General features: G+C 41.8%; 1 protein-coding gene across 4 annotated transcripts in view; it reads right to left on the bottom strand.

Annotated features, from left to right (window-relative positions):
• adgrb2 (adhesion G protein-coupled receptor B2) overlaps positions 1-25,997 on the bottom strand; it is a 216,505-nt gene that overhangs the window by 133,645 nt on the left and 56,863 nt on the right. For 3 of the 4 annotated variants that reach the window (XM_037091276.1, XM_037091268.1, XM_037091259.1), the window contains exon 2: positions 9,413-10,316. In XM_037091276.1, the coding sequence (XP_036947171.1) occupies positions 9,413-10,301 (889 nt within the window). In that variant the 5' untranslated portion in view covers positions 10,302-10,316. Of the gene's footprint in view, positions 1-9,412; positions 10,317-12,529; positions 12,569-25,997 lie in introns of those variants that run through there. The other variant, XM_037091250.1, reaches the window with a different exon arrangement.

Below are 25,997 nucleotides of genomic sequence, written 5' to 3'. Positions count from 1 at the left end.
AACAAATAGTGAGCAGCATGTGATCAGAGTAAGGTCTGGGATGGAGCTAGCTGGGTAGCATGCTAAATGCACTTTGACACCAAATACATATACTTTGTGATGTCAAAACTGCTCCTTCACTTTCATTAATGATGTTAGTTGTTTGGTTTTTAATGTTTTCAACCACAACTATAACATGTTGCACCTATAACTTTGTGGATTACGCCAGACGAGCTGTATGGAGTCATTTAATGTTTATTTGGGCTGTTTAAAGCAAGACCTCATCCACATTAGTTGTTGACAATGCTGCAGTGCTGTTTGGCTGAGAAGCTCTAGAAAAACAACAACAACAAAAAAGTCACCATCACTTTTGGTGAACTTATCTTTTAAATGTATTCTTATATTCTTCTTATATTGACAAGATAAATGTTGCTTTTATTCTCTTATAAAGTCACACAACAGATTTAAGACACCTCTCTGATGAAGGAGAGATACCTGAAAAACATATTTTTTAGTGTTGTTGTGGATATTTAATTCCTGTATAATACAAAGATAATATAGTCCAAGACTTATATAATCAATAAAACTTCAATTTAAGCGAATGCCATAAATATCTTAAGTTATTTTGTTTAATCTAAAATATTACACCTTTAATTGAAACACACTCAGACTGAATCTTGTATTTGTTTGCAGTTTTGTCCTAGAAGCTGAAGGTATGCAGGATGATCCTCTGCTGCTTGTGCAGATGGTTTCCTGTGGGAGTAGTTGGGGACACAGTCACACTAATACATGTGGTGCAGTTGTACGTTCAAGTGTGAGCTGCAAACGTAACATCAGTTTCCTTGTGAGGTGTTGCCAGTGCGCCATGCAACAGGACAAAGAGGTCTGTTAACTGGAAGGTACACACTATCATTTCTCCTATAGATTTGATTTATGACAGTTTTAATAGCAGTAACAGGAAGTTGGCCCGTGTTGTGTTGCTGCTGAAATACGGCCAAGGCCAGACAGCGTACTGTGTCCATACTGATCCTGCAGAGATCTGTTGAGAAAACGGGAACGGATATAAATGACAAGGTGTGTATGTCTGTGAATGTGTGTGTGTGTGTGTGTGTGTGTGTGTGTGTGTGTGTGTGTGTGTGTGTGTAGGGGCCTTTGCGAGAGCATAAAGGGGCTCAGTGCTCCGAGAGAGAGAGCCATGGCTCACGAGCACAGAATACTAATCCTGTTGCCACAGTCACCCCGAGCAGACAGTCCTTCACACACACGCAGTTTTGCTTCATTCATTTCAGGGAGAAAAAAAAATCTAGCAATTATTCTTTGTCATCTACAGTGACATGCTTCCCCTTCTTCACTGTGTGTGCATGTGTTGGTGGAGCTGAGGGTTATTAAAACACCTGTATGTACTGTGAGCCAGCACAGTGTGAAAATAAACACCTCTTTCACCCATGCTGCTAGAGACCCACACAAGCAAACACACACATTTCTCTCTGCTCTAATTACCAGGAAGCAGATAGTATTCCATGAGGAAGGGATGAGCTGTCTCTGCGTATGTGTGTGTGTGTGTGTGTGTGTGTGTGTGTGTGTGCGTGCAAGTGATGGACCACTGGCTCCTGCTCAATGCGAGGGTGATCTGGTCCCGAGAGTCCAAGCCAAATCCCAGTCCTCTCCCCAGGCTTCTCTATCCCCCCTCTCCATCTTTGTCGCGCTTTATGCCTTCCTCCTTTCACACATAAAATACAATCTTCATCTGTGCTCAGGAGACTTACCAGTGACTGCTGTGTGCATGTGTGTGTGTGTGTGTGTGTGTGTGTGTGTGTGTGTGTGCATGGAGCATGCCACAGGGAGGTGTAAGTGTCTAGGGACTGGGGCAGGTGTCTGGCTACAAGACCTACTTGTGGGGTGATTTCGTTATTGACCGTATATCTAAATCAAGACAAGGCCAGGAACAGAAAATCACATTCATGTTGATTTAGATGGCAATATTTTACTTAAGCTGACTTGAAGTGAGTTATTTATAGCTGCAGTAAGACATATAGGTGGGGATGTAATCCAGCGTAGACTGAGTAAACTTAATTCAATAAAAATTGTATTTTTGTTCCCACATTTTATAGAAGTTAATTATTTTATTGTGTTTTTTTGGAATTAAGATTTATTCCCAAAACCTGGAGTTGGGCTGTTATGAAAATTAAAACAATTTGAGCCCTTTCTAGGTGATGAATGGCCTCCTGTCACTTACTGTAAGTCAGTAAACAGAATTTAAAGAACAAGAAAGAAAAACACTGCAGTAACGAGTTTGGCGGCCCGTGCACCACTGCATCACAAACACTGCTGGTGGACATTACAACCGTGACCTGAATGAGTCGTGACAGCGCCGAGCCAGACTGCAAATGTGTTGAGGCGGTGGACGTGGCTTTCAGCCGCTCGACCACAAACTCTTTAGGATGCACCTTGCATGGCTGGTTTGTTGTTTTTCTAAAAACAGGTCACCTCACAGTATTAGCATGCTTATATCCTTCTTGCAGCTTGTTCACCTGTGAGTTTAAACTAAAATAGTTGCTTGTGTTGTTTAAGTGCACAGAATAATAATAGAGCTAGTGCAGCGATTTAACGGTCGACTACATCTTCTAATCGTTTGGATGTGATTGTAAAAGACACCTACCACTTAATAATCTGTATTTCCTGAAGACGCAGGGGAGAGATTGTGTTCAGAATCTGTCCAAAAGCACAGCAAAACTGTCTGAAGCTAGCTTGTGTTTAAGCTTAACGTGCTTCCTCATAATTTAAAGGTGAAGTGTGTAGGAGTTGGGAGGAATTACTGGCAAGACGGAATATAATATTCAGTAGGTGATTATTCGTTTTTAACAGTGGCGATGGACCTGGTTTGTTTCATTAACTGGTGGTTGGGGTCATAGGTTCTCATTTGCACAAACCTCAGTCTGATAAAAGATTAATGAATCAGGCAGACTAGACTAACTCCTCCATCTCTGCACTCTGTGCTGCCAGGCAGTCGGGGGGGGGCAGGTTAACAAGAGGGTTGCATTTTTGTCATTTTGTTGACAAGAGGGATGGCATCCCCCTCTAATTTGTCCTATGTTTTTTTTTTTGTTAGTGTATCATCCATAAGAATCGCTCTGATGTTTCTTTACTTTACAGGGCCTTTGAGATCTACGGAGGGAGCGGGTCCTCTTCCACACAGTCCGCCATGTTGTACTGCCATGTTCTATCATAATTTGTGACATTTGGTCCAATGAAAATTGGAAAGAGCACACACGTGTCCATGACTGTGTAAGAACACACAGAGTTTGAAAGCCAACCAACTCCTCTCCAGTTAGAAATGAAGAGGCCTCCTAGATGAGAGGTGACATCTTCAAGAAAGTTAAACAAGACTAGTTGACGATGACATTTTTTTTTAGTGGCTATCATAGGGCACAGTGTAATATAAAGTAGTTAACTATTCGTGATATGCAACCTTACCAAAATGCATATAACCATATACCATGAGTCTTGTACTGGTCAGATGTTCACTTTTTTATTAAAAACTACAGATTACATTATTATGGGCAAAAGCTCTGGATGTGAAAATAGTACAGTTCCTCTGACAAACTGAAAAAGAAGCTTCCACTCTCAGACACAAGTTAATGTGTGCAAGCCAACTAATTAAAGTAAAGGACAGCAATGGTGGCTACTGCAGCATGATGGATGAGCCAACACAGAGAGGATGGTGTAATTTCCCCATGAATGATTGAGAACAATGGTGTTACCTCAGCGCTCTATGTAAAGATATTCCTTGCACAAATGAGACGTCTATATGTCTTCATAAGAACAGCTGTTGGCATTAAGAGGCCTATATTAGCACAATAAGAAAAAAAAAAAAAAAAAAAAAAAACGTGATCTGAGTGGAATTTGTTCACATTAGTTAAGGAGCTGTTGGTGAACAGGCTCAGGTGACATAACAGGGAGCTCCATACATTCCTCCAGATCACAGCTCCAATCCCTCATGCCCTGTAGCTCTCAATCATTGGGAGAAAGAGGGCTGGGAGATCATCCATCATGCTGGAGTATAAACTATGATGCTAACGGTAGTAGTGGCACACATTCACATGAGCACGAATGCTTGAACCTTCTTATAACATTCATGATGTAAAACTGCATGCCAGTATATGACTCACTTATATCACAAAGATCAAACTAAGTAAAGATAAAGAAAAAAAATCAGATGATGACATATTGGAGTCACATTTGATAAAAGATCAAACCTGGTTTCTTCAGCGTCGCATTGTGCACTCCTTCTGATGTTTTAATGTATGTATAAAGAAAAGAGAGCAGTCTTTGACAGCGCTGACAACACTGTCATACTGTCCTACTTACTTCTCGCTGGAAATTGTCCAATTAGAAGTGATCATCCGTCTCTCTGATCTGGTCATATCCTTCTGAAATTGGCAGTTTGACTCAGCGAGCATTTGTCATTCAGTACCTGTAGCCCTACTATATATATATATATATATATATATATATACTGTACTCCTATCACTGTGCCATTGCTCCAGTATGTAGTGATGAGATGACTCATAATTTAGAATTGGCTCAGATCACATAGTCAGCTCTGCTTTGATCGTCTGTGTCGTAACATAACAACATGCACTCGACAGAATCATTATCTCGTGCTTTTCACGACATAAAGGGAACACTCTACAGTCATGCTAGTGACTTGGTGACGCTGTGGGCCAAAGTGGTGGATAGATACCAACATTATCACCCCTGGAGCCATGAAAGGGTTAAAACTGTGGCTCCAATACGCTACACTGAAATCCTAATTGCAGCAAGAGTACTTTCCACCTTACCGTCACTTTAGTTGAACCTTTTAAACGGCATCTTGAAACCCTTTTTTTAATCTTGTTCTTCTGTGGCATTGTACCTTTTTTTTTTTTTTTTTAAGTATTTTTTTGGCCTTTTTCGGCTTTATTGACAGTACAGCTGAAGAGTTTGGACAGGGTAAGAGACGGGGAGTGACACGCAGCAAAGGGACCCGGGCCGGGAGTCGAACCCGGGTCCGCTGCAGAGCCTCGGCACATGGGTCGCGCGCGCTACCGACTGAGCTATGCGGCGCCCCGGCATTGTACCTTTTGGGTGTTTAAGGAGGTTGTCTATGTTTTTTTATATTTCACAACTTCCTTTTACCTGTCCTGTATATAGCACCCTGGTTTTTCTGCACTCACAAATAGAGAGACACTTTCAGACATAAATACACAGCAAATGCGCCTCCGATTTGTCTTTTCACAGACGGAAGGGATTCACCGCTGTGCATCTAATCTGAGACCGTACACCGTTTAGCTGCAAGTGCATTTCTGTCCTCATTTACAACACGAATATCTTTTTGGCCATGTACCTTCTGTGTTGTTTCTGAAACTGGCAACATAAAGCTGATCAGCACGGATAAGTCGTGAGCACCCACAGCAACAGAAGTACGAATGCGAGCAATGTGGACAAAATAATCTGCGTAGTGCTTGGAGCTCAGCCCAAACTTTGATGTCCATCTGCCAATGTGCAAAGCGGACTTGACTGCCAGAATTTCAGGAAAGTTATAGAATTTCTGAAGAAGCTGCTTATCCAGCTGTCTGAAAGGGGTCAGAGATGGCTTTAAGACCGACTATGATGTCTGGTGGCACTTATTTGAATAAACTCGGTAAAACACTCTCACACATTTTCAATTCTAAACACCAGCTGCATGCGTTAAAACAGCACGGCAGAAGAAAGAGTTGGTAGAAAATCTACAAGCAGCTGAATCTCCTGTTGCTGGATTCTTTTGTTGACCAAAAGAAAAGCAAGGTTTTGTTCTTTTTTTTTTGTTTTTTTTTAAGCAGTCGGGAAGGAAAGGTAACGCAGAGATCAATACAATGAAAATGTTACCACGATGAGGGGAAGAAAAATTAGAGACAATGAAAAGGTGTTACACAGGTGTCTGTTTCATTCAGTGCTGGTTATGAAGTGCATCCGTTTCATAAGGCTGTTCACCTGGGAGTGTTTGATTGACAGGATAGCCAGGGGATCAGAGTTTTTTCTGTCTTTTTTTTTCTTTTAGAAGACCCTGACATTCAATCCCACAATGCACAACAGGAGCTCAAATACTGTGTATGTGAGAGTGTGTGATTATGTTTGGTTTCTAAGACTTGCATCATGAGCAGGGAAGTTAGAAAAATGTGAAGAATTTGATCTTGTGCAGGAGTGTGCTGCATGTTGTTGAGCAATATATTTATGGCTAAACATTCATGTGAAAGCGCTACGCTTCAAATTAATAAGACTCTTCTCGGACACAGTTGTACCTGAGTTAAAGCCTAAAATTAAATGTGGAAAGAAAACTGCAGCGAGGCATCATTTTCTGGTACCTCTTAATGTTATTTAGAATCTTGGATAAGCAGCTTCTTCTCAATTTTTGTAACTTTTCCTGAACTGAAAATCTGGCAGTTAAGACTACTTCGCTAATTGACCAGATGCTCAACATAACAAACTGACAGTATGTAGCATGAGATAAGCAGCTTGTCCGATACAAAAAGAGTTAGACCATCTTTGGTGCTTTCAAGTGGTGTTGTAAAGATGATTCATGTGTACAAACATGAGGATGTGATGCCTTATCATGCTAAATAAAGGGATGGATACCTGCACTACGTGAAAAAGTAGGAAAGATATAACAAACTTATTTTATATAGCATAATTCAGCTTGTACTGCCCCATAATACCCAATTTATATGGAAATGAGATAGTATTTAACTGTTTTACATAGATATGTGGTTCAAATCGCCCCTGTGTCCTGAAGTTATACATCCCCAGACTCTTAGAAAATACATATTGATTGAAACTATAATGTCACACTACCAACTCAACAGAGTAAATCTTCATTATGATACATACTTGTTTTTTTTTTTGTTTTTTTTTTAAAAACTTCTTCTGCACCTAATAACCTTAATTATTGACGGACTCCACTGGCACAGAGAAGTGAATCCTTTCATGTCACCTCATGCCACGTAAGTTATAATTTGGGCATTGTACCTGTCAAATCCATAATAAAGATACAGTATCTGCTGAAAAACCCATCCTCAGCTTCAGGCAGGCAGACCTGCTGAGGGTTTTGTAGATACAGAAGTAATAAAATCAGCTTAGTGAAGGTCAGCTGCTATGAAAAACCTTTATCCATCAGAGGCACAATCACAAACGGAGGATAAAAACTGCGAGAGTGATATCTGATTTCACATTTCATCCAGTTTTCGGGCAAAACACATTCCAGATAAAATCAAAGTTAATTATTTGCTAATCACTATTTGAACAAAGTAATTATGAATAATGAAAATCTTCAGAAAACAAAAGAATACTTTGCAATGAGGGTTATTGGCAGAGAATAAAGGAATAGGATGATAGACACCCATGACGCTCAGGCTGTTAGTGACGCTGAGTCATCAATAATCCTCTCCACACAGTACAGGCACTGTAATTTAAAGGCTCAAAACATTATTGTGATTGGTATCTTTACCATTTCTTTTGAGGTTTTGGTATATTTCCAACTTATTTGCAGGATCAAATGTAAAAAAAAAGAAAAAAAATAGTTTAATATTTGTATTGAGCAAAATGTTGTGTTTCCACTCAAGGAAAAAGAGTGAAGTGCTGTGAATCTGTGAATCAATGCATGAAAAAAGATGATAATCATGAGGAAAAAAAAAAGATAGAAAGGGAGAAGGGGGGACAGAACGACGAGAGAGGAGAAAGCAAGCAGATCAGCTTCATCTCTGTCACTGACTCAGCAAAGGCGTTGGTGTTTGTCTTCCATTGGATGGAGAGAGAGGACAGGAGAGAAACAGGATGGAGGCAAGATTCTGGCGCTCGCTCTGATAGAGTGTTGTTGGGTTTACAGTAATTCTGATATTTTAGGGTAATTAGGACATAGGGGAATTGTTTGGACGAAAACAGTCTTCCACACACAAAGCCTCGCTTACACTTCTTTAGGCCATCTTCTCTTCAAGGGCTCTACGCAGTTCACAGTAGTCTTTATGAGTGATGTGAGATCCCCCATACAGCGGCAAGCCACTACCCAACAAGTATGCAATGGCAGTGTCTTTGAGGCGAGATGCAGAAAAGCTAACAGAGCTTCCAGGCAACTGGCATAAGTTTAGTATCACCCTGACACTTGGCATCAATTTACAGAGCATTTGGCTTATGTTTGAAAGAAACAGCGCATCAGTCTAAGTCAAACTGGTAAAAGACTCTCCGTTCCTCCTACGCCATGCTTCTTCCTCTGTCACTCACTTTTCCCTCTCTGACTATATTAGATGATAAAATCCCCCCATGCTGATTGAATCCAGAGAACGATAACCTTCCCGTCAGCAAGGTATGGCTCTCCCTAGAGCTCCCAGTATGTGTGTTAGTGTGTTGTTGAAGGCAGGCCAAGAATAACTGAGTTCTAATTAGTGCTGCTCACTCTGCAAACATGTCTATAATCCACCCAAAGGAAAATTATTGTGCAATTCAGTGAACTATAGGCTTTTTATCCAATTTATATCCAATTTATCCAATCCAATTTATATTGAACATGAATGGTCCACAAAGCCTTAGCACAAGCACATGTCCATCTCTTATTGCATTACACATGTATTTATGTCTCTTACAGGCACATGCACACACACACACACAAACACACACACACACACACACACACACACACACACACAGATTCATGGAAATGCACACATGCATTCATATCCCCATGTGTAACTGTGCAAAGGGATGTCTGCTTCATGCTAAATTCATCGGTGTATAAATGACCATATGCACATACGAGGGCATCGGTGTCAGATCTGATCTTGTCCTGACATCGTCACCAGATGGTTTTGCACACACACATATACGCACACACACACACACACACACACACACACACACACACACACACACACACACACACACACACACACACACACACACAATAACGTGCAGCATGGAAACTGAAGTCCTAGGAGCCACACCTCGTGGCCACATGGGGGAATCTCTAAAATATAGATCAGAAGGCTGAATTTCTGACAGCCATTTACAAATCTTTTGATGGAAGGTTTAAAGGGCCCCCTTTGATGTGCTTCGTTTTTTAATTAAAGGCCAACAAACCAAATTCAAATAATAAATTCTCTATCAAGCAGAGGCATGCGACCTCCCTGAGGTGGTATCAAAAGCCTGGATAACAAGACAAACTTGTTGTTTCTGGTCTACTTGTTATTGCAAGCTTGGTACACAAGTAAACAATGCTTTGAATGTGCTTGGATTCTACAATGGTTTATATAATGTATGGGCAACCACCCAAAAATAACACGTGCCTTGGCAATTTGTCTTATGGCCTGCAGTGTTTCAGCACATGAATAATTAACTTGATGCAGAGAAGTGTGTAACATAGTCCTACCTTGTCGGACATCTCGGGGTGCTATGGCGATTGCGTCATTGGAATGCAGCTCGGTGACGCAGCAGTCATCAGGAACCTGCGAGCCATTGCTGAAACTGTGGGGTGTCTCCGGGAGCAGCGGAATAGGCGGTGCCATGATGTTGTGGTTCGGACAGATACATCCTGTCTGAGTCATCCCGCAACCATCTCCGTCAGAAACCTCCTGGCCTCCATTGTGACCTGTGCGTAAACACTCCTCGAACCATCTGCATAGCACGCCACAGGTAAACTGACTGGAGTTCTCGTTGTTAATGAGTAACACCTCCACCAGTCTCAGTTCCAGCAATTCCTTAGTTACCTGAGGCTCATCTGCAGGTGGGTGTCTCGTGAGACATAGTTGGACAAAGTTCTTATCAAACTGTAGGAAGGAGTATGGTCCATCTGAGTTGGATTGGCTGCCACAAAGATCGATGACTTCCTGATCCCTGGCAGCGACTGTCTGTAATTGAAGGGGACAGCTTTGATTGGCCAGGTGGTGGTCAAGGGAAAGGAGCATGGGGGAGTGTGTCCGGCAGATGATAGGGTGGCGGGTGAAGCGGAGGTAGAGGGAGTACTTGGTGGGATCGGGGTTTTCCAGGGACCATGAACAGCCCGGCGCCCTGGAGGGAAACAGCTCCCTTAGGGAGAAAGAGCCATAGAGCACCCCAGCTACAAGGCTGGAGCATGATGAGGAGATGGGCGAGGGGGCCCCTTCTGCCCCGGTGCTGGGGACGCCATCGGCAGCCCCATAGGCAGCCTCAGCCAGGGCAGAGAGAGGAGCTAGAGCGAGGGCAGACACAGCAGCCAGGGCCCCAGCCACAGCCAGGAGAGAGGACAGCACAGACAGACACACCCCACCAGCAGTGTTCATCCTATGACATTCGTCCTGCAGGGGAAGACAGAAGAGAGGAGGGTGGGGGGGAGAGGAGAGGAGGTACATTAGACTCATCAGGAGATATCTTCAGAGACAACCTGACAAAAAGCAACATGACACGGACGAAAAAAGAACTCATTAAGATTCCTGTCAAGACCGAAGAATTGTGCCTCGTTGGACAGATTTCTGGACGGATTTCTGCTGTGCCCATAACAAAACACAACCAAGTTTATGGCAGCAGTACTCATGAAGTTCTTCTTCAAACATGCAAACACACACATTGCACTGTCAAAAACACAAACACGTCCCTGCTGGGCTGGATTAAAAGGGTTGATGACTTGGCTGTTGAGACATACACTGTGGGGTCTGCTCTACCCTTTCCTGCTGATATATGCACACAAACACACAGGGGCACACACAGTAACGCACACACCATCGCCTGCTGAGCAGCTCCCCCAAGGCTCTGGCAAACTATTACCATCACCGACACAGTGAGGGTCCGCCAACAGCTTGATTTTGAGTCACACAATACACACACGCTGCTGAAAAAAAAAAAAAAAAAAAACGTACAGCCCATAGTGTTTTAGAAACTACTTCAATACCGACTGTATTTTTGTGTGTCTGCTCCATCACCTGAGAATTTCAAGTGGTTCGGCATAAATGCAGTTTGAGGAGGATGAGTGGGAGACGGGAAATGTTCACACCACTCTACCAGTAGCCATGCAGCATGATACCCAGACAGTTATGTCTAAAATATCCATACGCCGCGGTTATTCAAGCCTCCCTTCAACGCATAATTTCAACAAGGGGGTACAACTTCATACTGTAATTACTTTAAGTGGCAGAACTTTGCACAGCTAGTGTATGCTACCACAGAAGAATAAGTCGGTCGGAATAACAAATGCAATTTGCACTTCCTTTTTTGAATAAACTGACTAAAGTGGATATATAGCTATGATGAATTTGTGTTTTTGACTGGCAGGGGCCACTCACTATAAAGGCCGCTCAATCATCTTCGGTGAGTTTTCACGGTACTCTTAAATACAGCCTATGTATTAAGTCTAATCAAGTTATTGCAACTATCAGTGTAATACTAACATATCCTGGTATGACCTGATTAATGTCATAGAGACAGAAATGCATAAAGGTCTTTGCGATATGCTGTGCATCAAGGGTTTCATTCATTTCATCCAATTTGTGCCACATGTTAAAACAAGACTGCAAAGTGACCCTATGCAAGAACAACGGCACTCATATAGTTGTTTTTTGCTCATTATATCTGAGCTAATTGGCTTACAGGTTTTTTTGTTTGTTTGTTTTGTTTTTAAATGTGGTTTAACTTTTGTTGTGAAAAGGCTAGAAATAGGTTACACACACAAAAAAAAATCTTTTTTTTAGTGTAGCTTATCATTAGCATTGTGCGCATACCAGGCTAATGATGCAGGCGTCTTAACTTTTGTAGAATAATGTGTGAGTGCTCAGTTAGCGCTTTCATAGTCTTCCCATTGTACTGGCAATTAGGAGATAATATACACATTATTGTGGAACTAACTGTAGAGAAACAATGATAGAAGTGACCAGTATTTTACAGTTACTTACCTCGCTATATTAGGTCGGCAGCGCCTTAGCTAAAAATGCTACAAAAAAAAAAAAAAAAAAAAGGTAACTCCTCTTCTTACACCAGCAAGCTTCTTTTGAGTATACTACGAGACTCAGGTTTAAAACATTTAGCTTCCATCATTTCTCTTATTAATATATGGCTCAACGTTTGCATGAGAAGGCTAGAAACAGTTTGCAAAGTAAAACTTAAGCTATTTGGGCAAGTTGTTCATTGGCACTGTGCGACTGACGGGCTAGCGATGTTGGTAACCACCAACTGCTCGGTTAGCGCTTCCGGTTCTTCCTGCTTCCTCTGCTGGTAGTGGATGGATGTGAATGTGGCAAACATTTCATGTGTAATGAAACTAACTGCAGAGAAACTAACAGCAGAGCTGACTCTTTTTTTTTTTTTTTTTTTTTTTTTTTACAGTTACCTTGCTAAATTAGAATGCCAGCTAATTAGCTTAAATGTTACAAAAACGTCAGCTAGCTACTCTTCCGACACTAATGCTTCCGAGTAGAATAAAAGGCTGAGGTTTTTAGACAAGACATGCAGTTGTTTACTCCATTAACCACGACCAGGCAGCGGATGTAACAAGCAGTCCATTTTTCCTCATAATAATTACCTCCACTTCACCAGACCACACCATGTTGTCCTTTTCTTGCCTTTCTGTCTATAATGGAACTGAAAAAAAAAATCCTCTGTATGAAGCACCTGTGTGTGGGGAAGTACTCCACTTCCCTAAGACCCAGGTTAATAAAACACAGCAACAGCCAGCAATTCACAGGATTTATGTAAGTCCACCAGGGCTCTTCAACATTGGCCACATGGTCCGCAGGGCTTGGCTAAGAGGCAAGAAACTGTCCTTACTTCGCCATGTCAAGAGGTGACCCACACAGTGGCATGACATTAAGAGGCACTTGGGTTTACAGGAGGCAGCTGTTAATGAGAACCTGACACATGTTAGGGCAGACTGATGATTATGTCGGGGGTACACAACAGGAGAGATGGAGGAAGGGGTGTCGGAAGGTGCATGGCTTCAGAATGACTCTAATTAACGGCAGCGAGAAATTATGTTCAAAATTTGAACTGAAATTAGTTTTCTTTCTCTAGATGTATAATTTTTTTCACTCAGATTTACATATGAATCTTTTGTCTCACTCAGTGTCACACATCATTATTTATTTTCTCCTGGATAAGAAAGAAGAATGAAAAGCTATAACATGTTTTCACAGATGGAAAAAATAAATACAAAATACTTGGATTATCTTGGAAAAAAACATTTTAAAATCAGACTTATTTATTATTACAACTAAATTTTTCACTTGCCCTTCAGGGCTTCCACACTTTTTTAACTTTTTTTTTTTTTTTTCCTGAATGGGAGGAGAGTGATTTTCACAGACATAAGATCACAGAAAGATCTCCGTTACCACTAGATCCCCCTGCTGTGCAGAGTAAATACTAGAGTAGATTTCAAAGGAGTGGAATATTTTACAGAAGCAGCGGCTGGAAAACTGAGCAAAAAGTTGCTCAAAGCGGGATATGTTTCACTAGTGTCTATATGTTTCACAATAGACACTAGATGTATGCATATCATTCACACAGAAGATACTCTGTACTACTGTACATTATCCCCCGGCAGAACACAGTTTATTAGCAAGTGTTCTTTGAGACTGGCAGTAGTGTCAAGACAAGTTACCATAGCAACAATGTCCCGACCTGAAATGTGTTTTTTCTTTTTTTTTTTCCTTCCTCTGGTTACTGATATTTCCACCTGCTTTCTGTTATCTCCCTCCTCTGTCAACATTCTGTTCCGATGGGGTTTTCCTACGCTGGATTGTCTGCAATTTTTCACACGGAACATGTGACGTGAAGGGTTTTTTAAACATCGCCGGCTCCGGCTACGCTGACACTTTGACAAATGTGTCGCACAGTTGGGCTGGAGGAAGGCTAATGTAGCATGTTGTGAAATATGCTCAAGGACATCATGCCGTCTGGCATATATGATGGGGTTATAGACTCTGTCGCTTGAACACGCTCTCATACTTTCAAACAAATATGCTGTGATATAACATCTACAGACCGCACCACTTCCTGTGACACATGTCCCGCTGAAAATGTGTCACTGAATCATTGAGTCCAGAGGCAGGAAGTGGAACATTCAGTCAAATAGAATATGACAAATAGCATGTATGGTTTTCCAGTCTATATTAGTTGTAAACAAATATGACACTTTTTAATCTTATGAATAAACATTCATCCTGTCACTGGCCGATCAAATGTGAAGACAGATTGCATTATAGGCCAAACCATGCATAGGTAAAACCTTTGCGCGCATTTTGCGGATGAAGAGAAGTCAAAAGCGTTAAGCAAATTGTTTTTGGGACAATGAACAATGAATATTCATACGCTCACAGCCTGTGCAGGAGTAGACCCTAAAGTGCCATCTTCATGAGGCCATTCTGTCCCACTTCAGTCTAAAACAGCACTTTACTGTGGGCGCCCATAAATATTCATTATCTTTGATGTCTTCCTTCCCTCTTCCACCTTGACATTAATGTTATCACCAAGGATGGCAAAATATGTATATCCCTCACTGCTTGTCTCTCTCGCCCTCTCCCTCTCCTCACGGCTCCCTCTTCATTATTTAATGCAGCGAAGTGAAAATATGACTCATCCGCGTTTTGTCTTCACCGTAAAACTGTGCAGAAGATAGACGGGCTGGGACACTCTGGTTTTAAGTTAATATCACAGCTCTGAGGGTATCAGAGATAAGAGATTATTTCACCAAATATTAATGGTAGGATACTGTTGCATCAAGTTTAAACGCCTGCTTATGTTGTATGTGTTATAGTTCCACAGGTACAGAGGAAACACTGCAAAACTTTGCTGAAAGACAAAACACAAACACAGATTTTGCACAACAGAAATGTGACCTCACTCTGCTCTACATTTATTCCACATTTCAAATAGACTGGGACACAGAGAAATGTTTGTTACTCCCACACAGTGGGACACTGTCTCCTCTCCTTAGTGGAGAAAACAAATGGGAACCATCACCAATTATATTATTCTCCATATGCCTGTCTGCGGAAGCCCCACAGTCTCGGTACAGATGCTGAAACAGCTTCAGTTCGCGCTGCACAGAAAAACGCCACTGTAACGTGCCAGGAAACCACAAAGAGACACACTCGGAATAACAAAACACCCGCAGACGTTGTTTAAGGATCTCATCTGTCGGAGGAAATAAATGCACTGCTGAACTTGTGGTGTTGGTATTCGAAGCGTGAGTCCACATTAGCCACCAGTACCTGTGTGTGGCTTGTAATGTACAATCATAATTTATCCCCAGTGGATGATTCTTGTTTTGCGATACTTCATCCGTTTTGTTTGTGCCGACAATTATAGAGGTATTACTGCTTCAGTCATTAAAAGGTTGGACAAAAAAACTGGTGCAGGAGAGTCTTTTAAAATAACATTAGACATGTTTAAAAATGGAAAAGAAAAGTGTCATATTAACACAAACTATACCACTGAGAGTTTACTTTGAACATCTTTAGAAATCAGACTTGTCCTTCTTAGACCTGCCTTGTTTCATTGTAGAAGCGCCATGTGACAGCCATTATCACATCCCTCAGTATAAAGCAGCCATTTCTGCTGGCCAATTATACATAATAAAACCAGATGCACAATAAACAAGATAATCATTGCAGGTTGTAAACTGTTTATCTAGTCTAAGGCTTTGTCCAGACCGACATTAGCAGCCGCCACGGTCACATTGATGAGACCAGTGCAGTGGAACAGTCACAATCCTGATTCTGGTGAGAGCTCCCACAAAAACCGAGGGTTTTAAGGAGCTAACCACAAACCACAAATTCATTCTCTCCCCTCTTTTTCTGGTTGCCTTCTAATCAGGCAATTGTGGCTCGGGCGGGCAATGTGGGTTTTCCATTCATCACAAGGTGTCAGTTCGATCCCCAGCTCCTCTTGGCCGCATGTAAAAGTGTCCTTGAGCAACACACTGACCTGCAATTGCTCCTTATATGACATCTTTTACCATCAATTGTGAACATTTCTTTTTAAGAATGAGTTCACTCAAAAATGTAAATTCAATCATTATCAACTCACCTTCATGCCGATGGAAAAGTTTTTGAAGCTTCACTGCCCAACATTGTTGCTACATTGTCCGAACAACTGAAGTAGATTTGGACTTATTTTGAAAGATAAAGAAAAGGAATCATAAGAAATAAAATGTAAAATTGCACCATACAGCTTATCTGGTGCAACCAAAGTCTTTGGATGGTTTCAGTTTAGCACATGGAGACACTGGAGATTTTTGGCTTGTAAATGTAAATAATGTCTTTTTCAATCAGTTTGGGGTCTCTGGGCTTCTGGAGACATGAATTATGCAAGTCAAGCCTTAGCTTTGGCTTTTTAGGCAAAAAAAAAGAAATAAAACAAGTCCCTATCTACCTGGTTTGTTTAGATGACACTACTGCAACATGCTTTGAGGCTCCAGAAATGTTTTGTGGAGACAAAATTCCAGCTGACTTTGCATTGGCAAGCAGACTTTGTCTCTGGGTGAACTTTTTAAGACAAGAATAAAATGTGTCTGACACCGACGTTGTAATGCAACTAATGCATGTCGACTTTGGCGGGGAGTCTTGCTACAGATTCCATTGCTGCAGCGATCACTTTCTAGAGCTACTGAATGCCATAACATAGTAATCTGCTGGTCAATATGTTGGTGTCTGATAGCACTCAGATTCATGGATCTGTTACTTAAGCCGGCCTTCCTGATTGCATAAACAACCAGTTGGAACTGAACAGATGCACATTTTTCGCTGGCTATCTTGTAGACTAATGCAGGCCCGCTGGTCTTTTTGGCTGAATGAAATGCAGGTATCATTGAACATCGGCAAACATCATGTATTTCATTCAGAGTAACAATCACATTTCAAATGTGTAAGCTGAACAGCCATTCATGCACTCTTCCAGAAAACCTTCTTGTTCTGGTGGAATAGCTTCTGGGCACCAGACTTAATAATATCCCTCAGCAGGGTGCTTCTGTTTTGGGAAATACATTTCGGGAGGGTCTGCACCAGAGAATCATATCACCCCTTCTCATCTTCTTCTCTCTCCTCCTCCTGCATCCACAATAATCTCCCATTTGTAGTGCAGACTTGTAAGTGCGCTGTGGTAGAGAATGCTATTGTCTGATTTATTGATGGGAAGTATTTCTCTCATTTGCTGCCCTCACTGGAGATCAACATGTGGTCTTTGTGAAAGCTCACGCATACCAATGACCGAACAATGCACACTAACTCATCCATGTGCCTGCCACACACAGGCACACATGCCACACCCGCTCCATGTTATCAAAAATTCAAGACTCGATCGTGAGGCAAAGCGTTTGGACTCTCTCTCCGCTGCTGATTAACAAGTCATGAAACGTTCCTCTTTCTCTCTCTCTCTCTCTCTCTCCTTTCCTGTATCAAATCCTCAACCCTGAACCTTTCTCATCTTTCGCTTCGTAGCCTGGGAAATGTCAGCCTTCCTCAAAGTCAAACAAACATCTACACACGTCCATGTCGGCTTCTTTTTAAGTCGTTTATCTCAATCAAATCTATTGGCTGTAAACCAAAATGAAAAACCAATGTTGTTTGAGTGATTTAGCCCGGCTGACATTTTAGAAGTCAGTATTCTGTTTGTCCTTTTATCAAGCTCACTCCAGCACACCATTAAGTCAGTGCTTTTCACTTTGCCTTATCAGTTATTAACAAATGGCAGGCAAGCTGAGAGGATCTCATGCTGTGAAAAGAGACAGCGCTACTAAACCCCTCAATCACAGCAAAGGGCATTTTGTCTTCCAGCTATAGCATGCTCCACACACACCACAAACACACACTCATGAATATTCATGCATCCATGTCAGCTTGACATGTCACTGCTGATGGGAGATCAAGGCATACATCATAAGTGTGTGGTAAAGCTGAGAAGGGTGTAATTATGCCTTATTAAATGAGGAAGAGGAGTCATGATGACATCGATGATGAAATGGAAGACACAGTGTGACTCAGTTGTTTGACAGTTTGTGACAACAGGTTGCGACATTGGTGCACTGTTGTGGAGTGGAGTAAGTATCACACTGCTTCATTATACAAAACACTATAATGTCTTTCAACCTGACTGACTGTTTAAATTACAGACAGAGTTTCCAAGTCTGAAAACTGAAGCCAATGTGAAAGTGTCTTGAACCTGCATTCTTTCGAGTGGCCAGCAAGTGGGCGATTGCACTGGTTTCAGAAAATAACTACTTTTCAATTGATTTATTACCTCAGTAAAAAGGTTTTGTAGTGAGTTTATGGGTGTTTTCACACCTGCCTCGGTTGAATCGAACCCTGGAGTGTTTACCCCCTTGGTGCAGTTCATTTGGGAAGGTGTGAATACATCAATCGCACTCGGGCGCGTCCAAAACAACCAGACCAAGACGTTGATGAAGAGGTGGACTCAGTCAGGTGCCAAACAAACTCTGGCACGGTTTGTTTGTTGTGAGAACATGATCCAACCTTGTTCCGACCCAACTAAAGCATCAGCGTTTAACCCGCCGTTTTGCTCCGTCAACCGTTAACCCCCGCCAGTTGTGTTTTGAGTCCGACATGGCGCAGTACGGTAGACAGCTTGTGTCACGAGGCCGATGAGTTCCCGCGATAATCACATGATCATGCTCAACCGCAGTTATAGGTATGTGTTCATTTTGTATTGAATAGTCTCATTTGGAGTAAAATAGATCAGTATAGTATTTTGCCAATAGGTCATGTGCCATCATGCAGGAACAAATGTTAACGAAGTGGCGCACCAAACTCCATCACAGGAAAAGTGCAAAACAAGCTTGCAAATCAACAAGGTTTCATCTCAATATCCATGTGCCTGAATTGAGTGGCCAGCGGTGCGAATGACATTTCCCCACTGATAAACCGTGTAAATTACACATTAATTTCATTATTATCGGGTAGAGGACCAAATGTGTTTTAAAATTAACACTGCTGCATTCTGCTTTTGTGTCTGGCAGACAGTGACCTTCAACCAGACAATTTTAAGTAAGTTCAACTGCCACTTATTTGGTACATTGCAATTCAGTGGACTGCAGACACAAGTGAATGGTTTGGCACACGATGCACTGGAGTAAAAAACCTGAAACTACTGCCCCTTCTGAATGGAATCTTGAATCAGTGATTGATCCAATTATGATAGTCAAAGATCAACAACCCTACTTTCCCTACAGCTACACAAACACAGCTGATCCTTGTAAAAATATAACAGAGGAAAGATGAGAGAGAAGAAAAAGGGTAGTCAGGTGATCTGACCCAAGTGAGGTAAATTACCACACTCCATCTCAAAAATGACACTTGAAATTAAAACTTGATGTTGCTTTATTAATTCCTTTAATAGCCTGGGTTCTTTAATGCACTTAATTGAAAAACAAGTTGTTGAGAAAGGGTCAAGTAAGTGAATAGGAAAGACAGAAAGTGATGCAAGAACAAGCCGTAGACTCGAGCCAAGGAATGCAATGAAAGAGCCCTCGAGAAAGTGGCCTTCAAAGAAGTGTGACATGACTGACACACACAAAGATAAAATACACTTACTCCGGCAGTGACAGAAAGTGATTTTCAAGTCTAATTACTGACTTGATAACTGCAATTTTCTGCCATATGAAATCCATAACATCTGTAATCAGCAGCAAAACAGAAGCAGACAGTGGAAGCTATGAATATGCGCACTGATTAAACAGAGCAGAAATGACCACCACCGCTGCCAACGCTATCAGGAGGCTATTTTCCTGGAGATTATAAAACCCAGAAGCAACTGGTGCGTATCATTTTCCTTATCAGTTGTGTACTGTGCTCTGCGGTTTTTGTGACATTATCCATACACACTAAACAAACAGAAGAAATGACAATGCCATTAGTCATGTGATACTGTGGGAAAAAAAAAACACTGACATGTCATCTCACAAAGCTCTGAGATTAATCACACCTCGTTTGTCATATTCAACACTAATATATTTACACTTAGAGCATTAACACACTGTCCAATACGCTCAATGGGAAAACATTTAAGCTAATCATCAGATGGTCTTACAGCCCTTTAAAAAACAATTTGCTCCCGTGCAACATTTATTCAATATGTTCCAAACCTGAATTTCAATATTGATCGGTGTTGCATTCTCAGGGAGATATTGATAATGACGGCCATTAATTTTGCATGAGTGGATAAACGATTGCTGGAGATGAGGATAAGCAAATGGATGACTTGGGCTTACAGGGCATGACTGTGTTAAGCAGGGTTTCTACACTTGTGGGTAACTGGCTATTGTCATAACAACTGGAACTAGCTAGAATAGTGTTTTGCACATTAAAATGTTATTTTAAGAACACTATATCAATAAATCAATGTCACTTAACAACTTCATATACTAACATTTATTTAAAGTTTGAAACCTGGCTACATCTCACTGTATATATTTATCACAGCCTGTTTATATGGATTAATATGCATTAGGACTTAGCTATACACCTCACAGTAAAAACATTAGACCTGCTTAGAAATACTAATTTAAAAAAAACAAAAAAAAAAAAAAGATTCAGTGTTAGACCTGTACCGCCAAAAATCTTAATCCAGGTAAAACCTGTGAACAGGCTAATGTCAGTGTTATACTGAGCAACTCTGTTCAACTTACACATACTGTTCAACTCACTTTCATAAAGACAAAAGGTACATTTATAACTGATTTAAATAGACCCTGAGGTCATGTGGAAAGTTACAAAGGTAATATGAGATTCATAGACAGCTGATGTGGCTAAGTGCTGCAGTCTCATGCCGCCTATCACTACAGTCTGAACATGAACTGGTTCACATATACACATATTTGTTATAGCAGACTAAAGACAGGCAGTCACGTTCTTCTTGCAGCTCATCTCTTTTGATTTACAGAAATACAAAACTAAATACAATTGTGTCTATGTTGTGCCAGTTAACTGATGGAGAGACACTGTGGTACAGATGCAGAAGCATGTGTCAGGCTCGACCCCGTTAACCCCCGACACACTCGCTCAGGCATCTTCACACCCTTAACCTTGTTGTCATGGTGGTGGAAAAAAAACTAAATGTCACCATCTGTTGAGTGTTTGGACAGAATCTGATGTGACACACATGCGCACACAGTCTTATTCCCTTGATCTGCAAGTGAAGCAGGCCATCTCTTTGTGTGCAGAATACACTGGCATGTGTATGCATGTATATATCTGCATAAATATGTGTGCATTTGTACATATGTGTGTGTGTGTGTGTGTGTGTGTGTGTGTGTGTGTGTGTGTGTGTGTGTGTGAGTGAGAGGTGTTGGCAGGATGTCCAATAGGAAGCTGGAAAAGGGCCTTGTAGTATTGTGGTGGGCCTGGGGGAATTTGGGATTCATTGTGAAACAGAGAATCATGGGCTGAGGCAGAGGGGTGATCGGCTTTCCTCTGCAGCATATCCCTGCCAACAGATCAGCTTACACCAGCTTTTTCGTTTCGTTTTTTTCGCCTCAAGACAACATAGATATACGGTATGCTATGGAGGGTAGATAGAGACACAGACAGGAAACTTGGTTCTCAGCTAAGTGCTCTTCTATGTATTGTGTTACATAATGTTTGGGAAGCTTAATGTAGAAGGGGAAAAAACTAAGTACTCGAAATTACAGCTCAGTTGAAGTGGAATTATCAGCCATATTAAATATCAAATCTTTTTCAATGGGGTAATTTGCCAGAAAGAGGAGCTACAAATCCTGTTTTGATTGGAAATATTGGCCCAGAAAACAGTTTTACCTTGTTGGTCTGAAATGCATGTATAATTGCGATCCTGCTCATTGTTCTTGGAGATTCTAACGGAGTAAACTCATGATCTACAAAAGCAAACCAAGTGTACCAGAGGAGATAAAAACACACTGGGCATTTGCGTCTTGTAACACGGTGTTACAGGACGCCTGTCACTGTCCAATGTGCAGCTTTGAGACTCTTTGAGTCTCTTTGTCTTCTGCACCGGACTGTCAAACAAAAATTTGCTAAGCTTGTGGTCAAGACTGTGACGGGGCAGACCAGCGAGACAAAACTGGAGTAAGTGCCCTTTCATACGACCATCAGCCAGCGCTTTTGCTGTTGGTAGGCGAGAGAGACAGAAGATCAGTGAGGCACCAGGCCGTGTTGGAGTCTCACCCTTCTGTCTGAAAGTCTGTGCTGACCAGCTGCTCCTCCACTAGGATTAAATGACTACAGGCCCTTGGTCCTGACATCCGTGGTCATGAAATTTCTTCAAGAGACTGGTCTTGACCTACCTGAAGGACACATTCGCCCCCTGCAGTTTGCCTGCTGGGCACATAGGTCAGTGAATGATGCAGGCAACATGGTAGTGCAACAGTCCCCAAGCACACACAAAATCTTTCACTTTTCACTCAGCCAGTTCTCTTTTGCCAGCCTTCACCTGTCAGAGGATTACAAACTTCCTGACAGACCGGAGACAGCAGTTGAGGTTGGGTAAAAGCAGATCAAGCAACTGGGCAATCACCCCTGGCACCCTGCATGGATGTTGGCTCTGCATATTTCCCTCTACACTGATGACAGCAGCTCAACAGAACAGTCTGATACACTCCTGAAGTGTTGAAGATGGCACAGCAGTCATCTGCCTCACATGGGATGGTGAGAAGTCTGCATACAGATGGTCGACGGGACAATGCTGACCCTCTGGTGTGGTCAGAACAACCTAAACCTGAACATCAAAAGCTCAAAAGTCTGGAGATGACAAAAAAGCCCCGGAATCACCATACTGACAGCACCTCTGCCTCTGCTTTGGAAAAATACAGGGGTCTGGGATCCCAAGTCTCCCGTGACCCAACCCCTTCATCAGAAAGGCGCAGCAGGGGGTGTACTTCCTGTACAAGCCCAGGAAAAGGAAGCACATCTTTCAGGAGCTGCTGATTGAGTTCTACTTTGCAATCATCCAGTCTGTTCTCAGACGCACTACAACGAACAGTCAGGACTGCAGAGAAAATGAACAGTACCATCCTACCCCTCATTGAGGACTTCTGTATCTCCAGAGTCAGGAAATAATAGAGAACAACACTGCACAACCACCACTGCCTTGACACAGCCTGTTCCAGCTTCTCCCTACAGAGCACACCAAAACAGCCACAGAAAAGAAGAGTTTCTACCTCTGATGAATGGTTACATCAGTGTCAGTAACCCTGCCGCACCACAACATCCATTTTTGCACAAATACATTTGAGATATTTTTTAAGATATATTCATGCAGTGCTCTAAGATGTCCGTATCATCTATCTGTAAGTCCTCCAACCACTGAGGTGCTGAAATAGAATAAGGAAGAGGAAGAACACTGTTTCCATCAACTTCCAAGAAAATATTTGATAGAATATCAGTCTCTATCCATAAACTTTTTAAGTTACAAAGTTTCACACAATCATTATTTTATAGATTTACCTTTTTTATTGTATTCTATGAATATATCGAATGAAGAATATTTTAGCACCTCCCTGGTCAGGCTCCTTTTTCCGGTTGTGCCACCTCCCTATGAGTCTGTTCACACCTTGACATCCTCTGGTGTAGTCTGAGTACAGCTTCCGCTATCTGGACAAAAAACGATGTCAAGGTGTCTGCAGCGGCCCCAGCCTGAGGATTTCAGTGTTCTCTATTAAATCTCTTCATTAACACTCACTTTTATCTAAAAATGTTTTTTCTTAATTGACGGTATCTAATCGTGTGAATCATTATCTAGTCTTGTTTTATGTCTTTTGGATTTTATCAAATTTTGCTATTTTGTTGCGTATAATTGAAAAGCTATTATGACTATTATTATGATCGTTGGATGAGGACGCAGCTAAGAAAAACAAGAAACACCCAGAGAGAGTTAAAATAAAAATTAGTAATGAAACTCACAGTGATGCTCTTTATTTCAGATGCAGTAAAGAGGCATCTATTTTGTGTCATCGGAATAAATAATAAGAAAGGAATTGATCGCAGAGCACGTACATGCAACAAAGCCACCAGAATTGCATTTTCATTTCCTCTGCGACAGCCTTGGAGGGAAATCTTGCGAGCAAATGATTAGTTTTCAGAGTAAAATATGTGCGGCAATTGATTCCCGCCAATGTAAATAGGGACAGCTGCGCACCACTGCTCTGATTTCCCTGCTGCAGACCTGATCCTGAATTTGATTAGGGCCTTAAATATTGAAGTAGCCGTACACCACTTTAGATGAAAAGCCAAGTCATCTGAATGGGATATGGAGGGCATTAAAGAAGCTTTTAAGTTTCAAAAGTCATTGATTGAGCAGCAAGTGGGCTGTGTGTAGAGACATTCATTAAAAAAGACAATGTGTCACACAAAGCAATAGTGTACTTAATGTAATTGTGGTCTCAGGAAAAGGGATGAAAACCAGCCAAAGCGAAATGCATGTCAGTGTCAATAGAAATGTGTTACGGTTAAAGGGAAAAACAGAGTGAAAGTGGAGGGATGAAGCAGGCGTGTGTGTCTTTGAGGTTATGAATACTGCTCACAACCACATGAATTTGTCGGTGTGTATTCCCGACTGTGTGCATGTATTATGATGTGTGATCTGATGGAAAAACCATCCATCAGGCGGACATTTTCCCTTCAAAATATCTCTGAATAAAGGACACCTGTTTATTCCAACATATACTGTGCGTTTGCATGTTGTGTATGTGTTTGTAGGATTGTGTATTATATGTAATGCTTATGTGGGCAGAGTGAGGACAGTGTTTCAGACAACTATATTCACACGCCACCACACACACACACACACACACACACACACACAATGGCACACATCATGGTCCCGTGGACATTGGGGAATATTTTAAAACGGGCATATCTTCTGTCCGCCTGCATGCACATATTACATGAATACATGAATAATAAATGCAATGACATGAGAGCATAATGCGAGAGAGAGCCTAGGCTTGTTCAACAGCAGAAATAAACGTGAATCACGGTTTGCTCAGCTTTGACAGCTTTTTCATTCACAGTGCAGGGCTAAAGTGGTGGAATAACTTGTTTATGTTCAGGCTAATGAGATAAAACGCACCATATATAATAAATCTAACTAAGGTTGATCAGCGCCTCAAAGCAGAGCATAACACGATATGATTCTTAACTAACCAGCTAAGAAGCAGTCAAACTTTATTAACGTGTCTCTCTGTGTGAATGTGATTGTGGAGGTGGTGGCGGCTGGTGCTGCTATCTCCCAATCGTTTTCTCTTTATGTAACATCTCTTCCTCTCTAGCTGCAGTAGAGCACATCAGGCTCTCCCTCTCTCTTTGAAGCGTTGCCAGGCAGGGTATTTATTTCATTATCTCCTCTCCCTCTCTATTTCCTCTCCTTGTTTTTTAGGGCTTGGTATCAAGGGGAAGACAGGGGTTGAGGCAGGGAGAGCTGACGCTGCAGGTACACGCCTGCGACTCTTGACTGTGTGTTTGTGTTGGTGTGTTGCTCACAACTTTATGTGAAACAAATGCTCTCACAAGGATGGAAAGATGGGGAAATCCTGCAAAATGAGGATATACTGAGTAGTCCCTTCCCCTACTATAGGCTGTTTTTTATTGTGGGCATTCAGGATCATTTTCACAGATATTAAACTGTGTGGATGTGTGTTTTTGCATGCGTGTGTGTATTTGTTCCTTGCTCACACACACACTCAGATGCACCTGTGAGGCTCAGAATGTAATGAGTGTAAAGTAGGCAGGGACATATTGATTTGACAAACAGAAGTGCATCTATTGAGCATGCTCCATACCTGCGAGTATCCGTCCGTGTGTGTGACCTTTTCTTTTTCCTGTGTCTGTTTCACACGTGCCACACCTCAGCTGGGAGTTCAGGGTTTAAAGTTGACCACAGTGAAGCTCCAGCTCCCACAGGGTCACAGAGGAGAGCTGACCTTTCACACAGGGCTATTGACCAGGTGAAAGATGCATCCGGGTGCAGTGATGCAGTGTTGCTGCAGTGTCTGCTTTGCAACTTCAAAG

The sequence above is a fragment of the Acanthopagrus latus genome, chromosome 3 (genome assembly GCF_904848185.1).
Source record: "Acanthopagrus latus isolate v.2019 chromosome 3, fAcaLat1.1, whole genome shotgun sequence".
In the NCBI taxonomy this organism is placed as follows: Eukaryota; Metazoa; Chordata; class Actinopteri; order Spariformes; family Sparidae; genus Acanthopagrus; species Acanthopagrus latus.
This window is presented reverse-complemented; position numbering and strand designations above follow the sequence as displayed.